General features: G+C 39.0%; 2 protein-coding genes across 2 annotated transcripts; one reads left to right on the top strand and one right to left on the bottom strand.

The window, feature by feature from the left end:
• Nucleotides 1,571–3,697, top strand: LOC107618974 (pyridoxal 5'-phosphate synthase-like subunit PDX1.2). Its single transcript, XM_016321167.2, has 2 exons — nucleotides 1,571–2,310; nucleotides 3,004–3,697. The coding sequence occupies exons 1-2, from the start codon at nucleotides 1,907–1,909 to the stop codon at nucleotides 3,503–3,505; spliced, it is 906 nt and encodes a 301-aa protein (XP_016176653.1). The 5' UTR covers nucleotides 1,571–1,906; the 3' UTR covers nucleotides 3,506–3,697.
• LOC107619361 (mitochondrial arginine transporter BAC2) lies at nucleotides 8,708–12,019 on the bottom strand. The gene is made up of 2 exons (XM_016321628.2): nucleotides 11,201–12,019; nucleotides 8,708–9,529 (listed from the first exon to the last, which is right to left on the bottom strand). The coding sequence occupies exons 1-2, from the start codon at nucleotides 11,447–11,449 to the stop codon at nucleotides 8,849–8,851; spliced, it is 930 nt and encodes a 309-aa protein (XP_016177114.1). The 5' UTR covers nucleotides 11,450–12,019; the 3' UTR covers nucleotides 8,708–8,848.

Below are 12,330 nucleotides of genomic sequence, written 5' to 3'. Positions count from 1 at the left end.
ATGCAAATAGAAAGCATATCACAGAAGGAGAAAAAGCTAACCTTTATCTGAAAAACGAGGATTAAAGGAAGTAAAAGCCTTCGAATACAAGAATGCAGCACGAACAGGGGAAGAAGAAATTTGAAAAATCGCAGAAACGAAACAACGAAAGAGAGGGAAAGTATTTATAAACATGCTAGGGGCACAAGGGTAAAAGCAGGGCAGTCATTAATAAGAATGCACCGTTACCAAGACCATCAATCCCTACGCATATCCCTAACGGACGCGACGTAACTGTCAGAACCAAAAGGTCACGAAAAGTCACGTCGGTTTCAGACCATCACATCGGTCCTCCAACAAGTCGGCTACGATCCCGAGCAAAATACTCGAACCCAAAACTTGAAAAGAAATTGGGCTCAAGTAGGGGCACTGTTCATACCCTGGCCCAATAGTAAGGGCCCAGGTCCAAATGAAAGGCCTAATCCAAAGGATTAAGCCTCACCCGGCACCGACCTTCAACCTACAAAGTCGGCATTCGCCACGACTTGTTCTAAAGAAGTCGGGAACGAGGGTTAGCTGGTAGATAAGCATTCATTCGAATAAGTAACTGCCCCTAGAATCTCTCTAACCACTTCTGCAAACCCTATCTTAACCTCCCTAAGATAAAGGGACGGTTAACATCCTAGAAAAGCGGCACTACTTCAACGGTGGTTATTGGTTCACCACTATAAGTATCCTGACACCCCTCAGGTATCTCTAGGTCCCAATACTCTCTAGACCTGTTTTGCTCCCTTTGCTGACTTTGACATCGGAGTGTCTTTGCAGGTACCACCCTCCTCACTTCTCACGAACAAGTCGGATGGAGCCCGTGGATCGTCAACCCACTTGCAGGCCTCCTCTTTCATACGTTTGGGCCAACCAATACCGACCAGCCCATTAATCTCCGGTTACCCATCGTAACAAATACCATAAGACTTTCATAAAAATTCTCGTAGAATCGAGAATGAAGTTTTCATTCTGTACATGTCAGATCATGAATATATATAATCTTTTGAGTTCACCATATTTTTATATATTTGCAATTTTAGGCCTTGTTTTACTTAGATGTTTCTATTCTTTATAAATTTGGCAGGTAAAGTAAAATTAGAAAAAATGATGTTATAAATTGATTTTTTAATTATTTTTGTACTAATTAAATTAATTTTTATACTTTATGTTACAATATCTCAATTACATATTTTTTGCAAAATTTACAACCAATTTGGATTTTTATAAATATTAGGAATCATGTTGTCTTTTTATTTTATTAAATAATAATCTATGTAATGTTAAATAAGATTAGAGAATAGTTAAAATATTTATATATATTGTGTTAAATAATTTATTCAAATATATTAAATTATCTAACAACTTCTTGTTTTAACTAAATATTTTATATAAGTAATGTTTTTTATCCTTTAAAAGACAAGGAAGAAGGCAAAGTGATAGGCTCATCAGTCATCACACCTTCATTAATAATCAACCATGATTACCTAAAAGATTATCTCAATCTCTCAACATCTAAACAAAAATTAAGAAGGTCATTAATGCCGTGTTTCCTCCTAACCCAACTAACTCCAAAGTCTTCTTTCCCACTTAGCTAGTAAACCAGCCATTTTAGACTCAGTTGTATAGTGTGTGCAAAGTAAATATTCTTTTCTGGACCCAAAATCGAACCTTCTATACATCTCGTGACTCGCTTCTGACTCACCACCGACTCACTCACTCATTCCCTCCCTCCTTCGAATTTTCTCGAACCTACCACAAAACTCTCTCTCAACTTCCAATAAATCAACCGACAACATTCCTTCTCGCTTCCCAACGGAACCAAACAACTCCTTAACACAATTCAATTCATTTCCGCATTTTCACAAACACGTTCCCTGCAATGGCCGAAGATGGCACCGTAACTCTCTACAACACCACCGTCATCACTGATCCGAAGCACAACCCGTACTCCTTCAAGGTTGGAGTCGCCCAGACTCTTCGCGGCGGAGCCATTCTCCATGTCTCCACCGTCGAACAAGCCAAGATCGCCGAACGAGCTGGCGCATGCGCCGTCGTTGTGTCCGAGTCGCCGTCGCGAGGTGCCGGTGGCATTCTCCGCATGACGGATCCTTCGCTCGTCAAGGATATCAAGCGCGCCGTCTCGATCCCCGTCCTCGCTCGTGCTCGCGTCGGCCATTTCGTCGAGGCTCAGATCCTTGAAGCCATTGGCGTTGATTACGTTGACGAGAGCGAAGCTCTCGCCGTCGCCGATGAGCAAAACCACATCAACAAGCACAATTTCAGGTGAGACAAATTAACTGAATTTAGTTACCAAATTATAACTAAGTTTGTTCATAACAGATTTGAGCTAGGTTATTACATTATGCATGATTTATTTAGATCTAGAAAACCTTAATTATACTCGAGAGTTTGAGAATTAGTCTCATTTCTCACTGAATTCAAGTTTGATTCTATTTAGCTCAGTTCCACCCTCAGCTAACCGAAAAGATGAACTAACTAATATATTTTATCTACTTGTGGCAGGTGGCATAACTAACTAGCAGTTATAACTTATTATAGTTGTTAATTGTTAGGTGTTCTTAGCGGAATTAAAGAATTTGAAATTGTTGATTGAATAGGTTGCTCTGCTGAGTTATGTCTCAGAAAACTCAAGTTGTTTTAACTGTAGCTAATCAGCTAACTAATTGAGCTTCTCAAATCTTGAATTATTCTAGAGCATGAAAACTAGTTTTTAGTTCAATTTTTAAGCAGATGTTGTGCTGAGTATGTTATGCACTCTTTTGATCTCATTTGTTACTAAGAAAGACATTTAGGTTACTGAGTTAGCATTGAAGTTGGGATCAACGTATCATTATTAAGCTTAATGAGTTTTGCGCATAATTAAGTTCGCTTCCTTAATAGAAATAAAAACCATTCTATATACTTATGATGTAACTGGCATAACTAACTGGAAGTTTTATCCAAATGTAATGTTAGGTGCCCTTTTATTTGCGGTGCACGGAACCTGGGAGAAGCATTGAGGAGGGTGAGGGAGGGCGCAGCAATGGTGAGGACTCAAGGGGATTTGACAGGTTCTGGGAATGTTGCAGAGGTTGTGAAGAACGTGAGGTCTGTGATGGGGGACATAAGGATTCTTACTAACATGGATGACGACGAGGTTTTTGCATTCTCGAAGAAGATTGAGGCACCTTACGACCTTGTGGCGCAGACAAAGCAGATGGGTAGGCTTCCAGTGGTGCATTTCGCAGCTGGAGGGATTGTGACCCCTGCAGATGCAGCATTGATGATGCAGCTGGGTTGTGATGGGGTGTTTGTAGGGTCTGAGATTTTCCAATTTGAGGATCCTTACAAGAGAGTTCGGGGGATAGTTCAGGCTGTTAGGCACTACAATGATCTTCATGTGTTGGTTGAGACTAGCTGTGGCTTGACTCGGGCTATGGCTGATCTTAATCTTAATGGAGACAGGATTGAGGATTGAGCCATTTGATTGATGGTGCCTAATGATTGAATCCGTGTATTGAAATGTATCGTTCACTTTTTTCTGGTATAGAACTATAGATATAAATTTGTATCAATGATGAGAACTATGTAACAGCAGTTAAGCGTATATCATATATAATCATTTAGGTCTATTTTGTCATCGTACATGAAATGTGCTGCTTTTTGTTTTGGTGCCTCTGTTGTTCTTGATCTTAATCATTTGATCTTATTCTAGTTGCCTTGAATTTGAGTTGCCGAGATAAATTAGAACTATTTCAGTATTGATCCTTTCTGTGTGGAATTCGTCCATTTTATTCCATTATCCCAAGTTAATTCGTCCATTTTGTTTCATTATCTCAAGTTCTCAACACATACGATCTTTGCTCATGTATTGTTCTTCTGAATGCACTATTATGTATTGTTCTTCAGTGTTGAATATCAGATTAGAGATATAGGCTTTATATAAGTTATTCTGTTTTGATATAGTTTCCGTCTTTAGATATCTAATTCTGTTGTATTTCCTAGTATTAAGGGATCTGATTCTATACCTATGTATATATATATATTGACGTTGAGAGATGATTCTCTCAAGGAATTCATCCAAAACACAATCCTTGTCTCTCTATTCGTGTATTTCAAGCTGGTATCAGAGCGGGTTCCGACCCGGCTCTAGTTTCTATTTGTTTTTCTTCTTTTCCGGCTGCAATCTCTCAGCCGTGTTCCCTTTTCCCACCAGCTGACACTATCAGCTGTGTCTCTTCGTCAGAAACTGTTTTTCCGGCTGTTTCTGAGTGTCTGCCATCATGTCTTCTGAGGTAACCCCCGACACCAACTCCAATGGTGGCAAACCGGCTGTTCTAACATCTGTCGTTTCTGGAACTGCTATAATGACTTTTGAAAAATTGATGGGTGCCAAAAATTACCTTTCTTGGGCTGATTCTGTGGAACTTTGGTTTATGGGCCAAGGCTATGAAGACCACCTTACTAAATTTGTTGATGATGTTCGCGCCGCTGACAAAACCACTTGGAAGAAGATTGATGCCCAGCTATGTAACCTTATGTGGCAGACCATTGATCCACCAAAGTTGACTATGTTTCGGGCTTACAAAACTTGTAAAAAGGTGTGGGATCGTGCTAAAGCTTTATACACTAATGATATTGCAAGATTTTACCATGTTGCTAAGAAGCTGTGTAGTTTACAGCTTCAAGGAACTGATATGGAATCTTATGTTGGGGCTATGGAAGCTGTCAAGGAAGAGTTTTCGACTCTCCTTCCCTATGTGTCTAATGCTGATGACCATCATGCTCAACAGGGAAAGCTGTTTTTGGTACTTACGTTACTTGGGTTGCTAGCTGAACTTGAATCTCTTCGGCAACAAATATTGGGCACCTCCCCCGTTCCTTCCTTTCAAGACGTATTTGCACGACTCTTGCATTGGCATCCTAATCTTCTTCTCAAGTGTCCTTTCAAGTGCCCACTCGCGGCGGCCGTAGAGGTCGTGGTAATAATCGTGGTAATCGTACTCGACTTAGTTGTACCTATTGCCATAGGATTGGTCATACTCAGGATAAATGTTATGCTCTCCATGGTCGTCCTACCAAGGTAGCTAATGTTGTCCAAACTAATGAGCCATCTGATGTTCACTCCGCCGCACAATCACAAGGGACATTTGTCTCTGGCAATGATTATGATGAGTTTCTCAAGTACCAAGCTTCAAAGCAGGTATCTACTCCCGTTGCTTCGGTGGCCCACTCTGGTAATTTTGTTGCTTGTATCTCTCATTCCTCTTCTCTTGGACCATGGGTCCTTGACTCAGGTGCTTCTGATCACATTTCTGGTATTTCTTCTATCCTCTCTAAACTTGAACACCCTGCATTTCTTTCTTCTATCACTTTGGCTAATGGTTCTAAAATTGGTGCTAAGGGAATAGGTCAAGCTACTCCTCTTCCTACATTACCTTTGAAATCTGTTCTTTACATGCCCAATTGTCCTTTCAATTTGATTTCTATTAGCCAACTTACTCGTTTTCTCAATTGTTCTGTTGTCTTTTTTGCTGACTCCGTCATTGTACAGGATCCAGGGACGGGACAGACGATTGGTACAGGATGTGAGTCTCAATGACTGTATCGGCTTGCCTTACCCACTACTACTGTGTCTTCTGTTGCTGCTGTTGCGTCTCCGGACGTGGTCCATTGTCGCCTGGGACATCCCAGCCTCTCGAAGTTACAAGCTATGGTCCCGAGTTTATCTCGTCTTACTACCTTAGAGTGTCAAACTTGTCATTTAGGTAAACATGTTCGTAGTTCTTTTTCAAGTCGTGTCAATACACGAGCTGCGTCTCCCTTTTCTGTTATTCATTGTGATGTATGGGGACCTATTCGGGTTACTTCTCATTCTGGTTTTCATTATTTTGTCACCTTTATTGATGACTTTTCTCGTTGCACTTGGTTATATTTAATGAAGGACAGATCTAAATTATTTGTACATTTCAAGTCTTTCTGTTCTGAAATTCAAAACCAATTCAAAACTTCAATTAAAATTTTACGAAGTGACAATGCTCGTGAGTATTTTTCAGCACCCTTTTTGTCTTACTTGTCCTCCCAAGGCATTCTACATCAGCCGTCTTGTCCTCATACCCCTCAACAGAATGGTGTGGCTGAGCATAAACATCGTCACTTGATTGAAATTGCTCGCACTCTTCTTCTCCATACTCATGTTCCCCTTAAGTTTTGGGGTGAGGCTGTTTTGACTGCATGTTATTTAATTAATCTTATGCCTTCTTCTGTTTTGCAAAATCAAGTTCCTCATTCCATTTTATTTCCTCATGAGCACATTTTTTCTCTTCCACTACGAGTCTTTGGTTGTACTTGTTTCATCCATGATCTTACCCCAGGCAAAGACAAGTTAACTGCTCGCTCTATCAAATGTGTTTTCTTAGGGTACACTCGATTTCAAAAGGGTTATCATTGTTATTCTCCAGCTCTTGATCGTTTCTTCGTGTCTGCCAATGTCATTTCTCTGCACCCGACATCACTTCACCTTCCATTACGGAGGTGCTTCCTGTTCCTTACTTAGATAGGCCTCCTATTCCCACAAAGCCTCTCCAGGTTTATCATCGCCGTCCACGGCCTGCAGTCCAAGATAACTCATCTCCTAAACCCGTGGTTGAACCGTCCTTAGATCCTTCTTCGGGAGTTAGCAGTAGTCCTCCTATTGCTCTCAGACAAGGTATACTCGTTCCACCCGTAATCCTAATCCTATTTATAATTTTTTTAGTTACCATCTTCGCACTATGCTTTTACATCCTCTTTGTCTTCTGTTTCTATACCCAAAACAACAGCAGAAGCTCTTTCACATCCAGGGTGGCGCCAAGCTATGATTGAGGAGATGTCTGCCTTACATTCTACTGGTACTTGGGATCTTGTTCTATTGCTACCGGACAAATCTACTGTGGGTTGTCGTTGGATCTATACTATTAAGGTCGGCTCAGACGGAACCATTGATCGATTAAAAGCTCGCCTTGTGGCTAAGGGCTACACTCAAATCTTTGGTTTGGAATATGGTGATACCTTCTCTCCTGTTGCGAAGATGGCCTCTGTTCGTCTTTTTCTTTCTATGGCTGCCATTCGCCATTGGCCTCTTCATCAACTTGATATTAAAAATGCTTTCTTACATGGTGATCTCGAGGAGGAAGTATACATGGAGCAACCTCCCGGGTTTGTTGCTCAGGGGGAGTCTTCCGGCTTAGTATGTCATTTACGCTGATCTTTATATGGCTTGAAACAATCCCCTCGAGCTTGGTTTGATCGCTTTAGTGCTGTTATTTCTAAATTTAGCATGATTCAGAGTGAAGCAGATCATTCAGTTTTCTCCCGTCATTCTTCCTCCATGATCTCCATATATTTGGTTGTTTATGTGGATGATATTGTCATTACTGGAGATGATCATGAGGGAATCACTCAGTTAAAACAACACTTGTTTGATCACTTTCAGACTAAGGATATAGGGAAGTTAAAATATTTTCTAGGAATTGAAGTGGCACAATCTAATGCTGGGATCTGTATCTCACAGAGAAAATATGCTCTGGATATTCTTGAAGAAACTGGAATGTTGGATTCTAGACCTGTAAATACACCAATGGATCCCAACACAAAACTTAGTCCAGATCAAGGAGAACCTCTTGCAGATCCTGGTAGATATCGCAGATTAATTGGCCAATTGAATTATTTGACAGTCACTCGGCCAGATATTTCATTTGCCACAAGTATCCTAAGTCAGTTTCTTGACTCCCCATGCGATAGTCATTGGGACGCAGCTGTTAGAGTCCTTAGATATATCAAAGGTGCTCCAGGAAAAGGTTTGTTGTATGAAGATAAATGACATAACTAGATTGTTGGGTATATTGATGCAGATTGGGCAGGATCTCCATCTGATAGACGTTCTACATCTGGTTATTGTGTTTTTATTGGTGGAAACATGATATCTTGGAAGAGTAAGAAGCAAAATGTTGTAGCAAGATCTAGTGCGGAAGCTGAATATAGAGCTATGGCACTTGCCACATGTGAACTTATATGGTTGAAGCAATTAGTTAAGGAACTTAAGTTTTGTGAGCCGAGTAAGATGGAACTGGTGTGCGATAATCAAGCTGCCTTACATATTGCTTCCAACCCTGTGTTTCATGAACGGACCAAGCACATAGAAATTGATTGCCATTTCATAAGGGAGAAGTTGCAAAGTGGGGAAATAGTAACAGCCTTTGTCAACTCCAATGATCAACTTGCAGATATTTTCACCAAAGCTCTCCGGAGTCCTCGGATACAATACATATGTAACAAGCTTGGTGCATATGATTTATATGCTCCAGCTTAAGGGGGAGTGTTGAATATCATATTAGAGATACAGGCTTTATATAAGTTATTCTATTTTGATATAGTTTCCGTCTTTAGATATCTGATTCTGTTGTACCCTCCTTGATCCACTTCGGGACATCTTATATATATATATATATATTGACGCTGAGAGATGATTCTCTCAAAGAATTCATCCAAAACACAATCTTTGTCTCACTCCATTCGTGTATTTCAAGTTTCAGAATGCCCTATTATTACTTCGTATGTGTGTTTTAGACTTTAGATGAAGAACAAGAGGAGAAGATATTTGGCACATATCCTCAAGCAATGATGATCAAATATCAATTACTGTGGAAACTAAATGTGGTAATGCTTTTCAATATCAAACCTGCATTTCAATTGTTTTATATTACATCTGTTATTCTAATGATTATATCATTCTAATGTCTCCCACGAAAACAAGGGGAGGGAGTGAATTCAATTCATTGTCTTATATAGTTTCCTGCATTTGAATATTTCCATTACTAAACAATAACCTTAGTGTTATCTCATATGCTGCAAACACAGCACCATTCACCACAAAAGCTCTAGCAACTGCAGTTCCTAGTCCACGCCATAGAACAGCATGCCCTTCTTCCTTAATACTCTTTCTAAGGCAATCAACAATGCCATTGTATTTTAAAGAATCTGGTGTTTGTGCCTGTAACCTCGTTTTCACAACATCAAAAGGGTAGCAAGAAATCCAGCTTGTTACCCCAGCTAACCCACCTGCTGTTAACATAGTTGTCAAGCTTTCTTGGCCACTTCTTCTACATCCCGGGTGAAGCTGTTCTCTTACGTATTCATATGTCCAGAAATAGATACCATGGGCAGGTGCATCTCTTATCACAGTGATGCCTAGTCCTCTGTAGATTCCTCTGAGTCCTTCCTTTCTCCATATGTTCTTGGCAACCATAACAGGACCCTTTTGGGGTTCTGTCAAGTGGTTTGCACCGCGGCGCAGTTGAAGACGAATCTTAATCAGCTCTACTGGGGAAAGAATTATGCTCTGGAGAGCACCAGTGCCAACTCCTCCTAATGCTACACCCTTATAGGAAGGAGGGTCTTTGGGAGAAACAGATTTGTCAAAAACTCTTGAGAGAACTGCATAAGTTTGGAAAACTGCAGCATTCTGTCACCAACAAACACAAGAATTTTGAGCATATGACAATTGTACTTGAAGTTGCATTAGATGTTGTGATTTGGAAATCTTGTAAAGAGATAATAAAATAAACAATGACATGACATACTTATGTCTAACATATAAATGGGGTGGATCTGGTCATCGACATCAAAGTAATTGTTAGGTAGGGGTATTTACATCGAAAAAAATTCTATGTACTGCATTTGCATATATTATCTTTGAGACAGAAATACAAAGACAATAGAAAAAATTTATGTGGTTGTGATGACAAGGATATAAACAAAATTCTCTATTCTAGAGAGAGAAAATTTATTCTCTATACTTCATTAAAAATGAAGACAGAAAATATCTATCTATTACTGTGAATTCAAATGCAGCAAGTGAGTAGATCCATTTCTGATGTGTGTGTGCTTAAAAATTGTGATAAACTTGTGTTTGTAGCACATTGCAAACTCCTACTATTTGACATGTGCATCATTGTAATGAAGTTAAAGTCACAATAAAATAAAAAGAAGAAAAAAGCCTAACGTCAAAGTTATTTTTATACAGTTCAAATAATGATTTCAATGTCTAGATTGTAAAAGATAATTTTGTAACAGCCAAAATCCCATCTAGAATCAAATACCAATAAACCTTGCATGACACATGACTATGGCCCCATGACACCTACCAACTTCAGATGTTGGCTCTATGCCTCTGTGCTTGTTCCCCACCATAGCCAAAAATGACACTAAACAAAGCAAAACTGGCCCTCGTGGAAAACGTTGGGTGGATGAACAAGAACTTTCTTGAAGCATCTCATTAATTTGACAACATGGCAAATGAACCTTTAATGGTAGTCACATTCTAGGTTCATGCTAATGTCTCAATTATGGGGTCCGAACGGATCAAAACCACTGTTCAATCTATGAATGACTAAATTGTCTCATAGTTAAATGATACATAAGAGTAAGCAAATATAAATTTAAATGTGACTTCATCGTACTACAATCGTTACTATTGAGGTGGCATGTGGTGTGTCTAAGTTGTAACCCGTGTTCATTTTCCAACCTAATGCCGTGAAGTAGTGATCTTAACCTAACCATGTTCATTGAATATTGCTTGAATTGGAGAAAAAGGTGTTTGTGAGTCACTGAGTCCTTATCCTAATGGCTCTTGATCAATTCAAAAGAAAAGAGGATTCATATGATTCTATATTCTATTGCTATCATTATACACAAAGATTATAAAAAATAAAGGCGTGAGAAAAGTGACTTTCCAAAGGGAATTGGGCACTCACATCAATGACTATTTTCCAAATGGAAATAATAAAAAAGACTATTGCACAAAAGAATATTATATCCCATGTGACCTAGACCTATTAGTTATATGCTTCTTCCATGTTGTATCTATCAGAACAAGAACAAGAGAAGATTCAGAATTATGCAATGGAGATTTTGTGTGACATAATTTTTCATATATACATGCAACCCATGTATTGATATGATGAACTTGAGAATCTGCATATTATAAAACATATGAATTTAAAGGAGAAAATATAAAACATCTCAACTCCCAATCATATCTTAATATATAAAAATAGAGAATTCCTCTCTCATTATTTAAAAGAAGGTGAATTTGATATTTATAAAGATGGCAATCAAGAATGATGAATGGTACCTGAAATGTAACAGAGGCCAAAGGTGCACCCATGCCACGGTAGAGAGAAGCTGGTCCTTCCTTAGCAATAGCATTTCTAAGAACACTGAATGCTGATGATGATGAACCACCAAAAATGTTTGAGCTTTGTTGCCTTATCCTTATTGTATCTAATGGATAACCAGATACAATTCCAGCAATCCCTCCAAACCCTCCAGCTACAAACTCTTTTCCCCAACTTGATGCAAGAAACTCTGGCCAGAAATCCATTATCTTCTTTCTTCTCTTCCTTCTTCTCTCATTCCCCAAAACATGAGAATGAGAATAAGATCAGACACTAATGTATCAGATTTCAGAAGAAACAAACACACCCCAGAAAGGAAAAACTATATATTTGTATCTATCAGGTTGTTGATGTTTCCTTCACGGATCAAATTGCACTAAAAGCTATCACTTTCGAAGGTTTTTTGCTTATTGAGCTTTCTTTTCTCTTGGTTGTGCCTATGCTTTACAAAAATGTCGGAAAATTGAACCGGCTATTCAGCTTGCTAAAATGCTCTCTTTCGTTCAAAGCTTGAATCTTTTTCTTGTTTGTGACAAACCCAGGAAGCAAAAAATATCCAAAACTGAAAACAACTCCTGATTTTTCTCAGACCTTTGTATGTTTTCCTTCGTTTTCTTCTTGTTTTTATTACTTCCTTTTCCTTTGGTTGAAAGAAGGTAGGGTAGAAAAGAGAGCTGGGAGTCTGGGACAATTCACAACCTCACTTTGATGCCGCTGTTGTAAATTATGGGCCAAAAAAGAAAAGGACAAAAGCCACCGGTTAGTATTTTGTTTGCTATATTTGAAGTGCAAAGAAAAGGCCAATGCTTTATGTTTCATGAGGAGAACCAACACGTGCCTCCCATGTGTACCAATACATGAATTACACGTGGCATGTTGTTGTCATGGATCACGGTTAATTTTGCTTTTATTGCATTCTAATGTTCACCAACTTTTTGATAACTTTATGAGGCACCCAATTGAATTTTGCATTAGTGTTCGGTCCATACAAGGTAGTAAGAGATTATTGCACGTTAATTTTATGAAAACTAGATAAATTTTTTTTTTTCATATTCTCTAATCTCTCTTCTTTTCTTACATCTCTTTA

This window comes from Arachis ipaensis, chromosome B09 (assembly GCF_000816755.2).
Source record: "Arachis ipaensis cultivar K30076 chromosome B09, Araip1.1, whole genome shotgun sequence".
Taxonomy (NCBI): domain Eukaryota; kingdom Viridiplantae; phylum Streptophyta; class Magnoliopsida; order Fabales; family Fabaceae; genus Arachis; species Arachis ipaensis.
The sequence above is the reverse complement of the archived record's forward strand: the minus strand, read 5'-3'. Positions and strand labels throughout refer to the sequence as shown.

Coding starts and splice junctions, on each gene's coding strand:
- LOC107618974 (XM_016321167.2), top strand. CDS start 1,907: ATGGCCGAAGATGGCACCGTAACTCTCTACAACACCACCGTCATCACT. Junction 2,311..3,003: donor ATCAACAAGCACAATTTCAG/GTGAGACAAATT, acceptor ATGTAATGTTAG/GTGCCCTTTTATTTGCGGTG.
- LOC107619361 (XM_016321628.2), bottom strand. CDS start 11,449: ATGGATTTCTGGCCAGAGTTTCTTGCATCAAGTTGGGGAAAAGAGTTT. Junction 9,530..11,200: donor TGGCCTCTGTTACATTTCAG/GTACCATTCATC, acceptor TGTTGGTGACAG/AATGCTGCAGTTTTCCAAAC.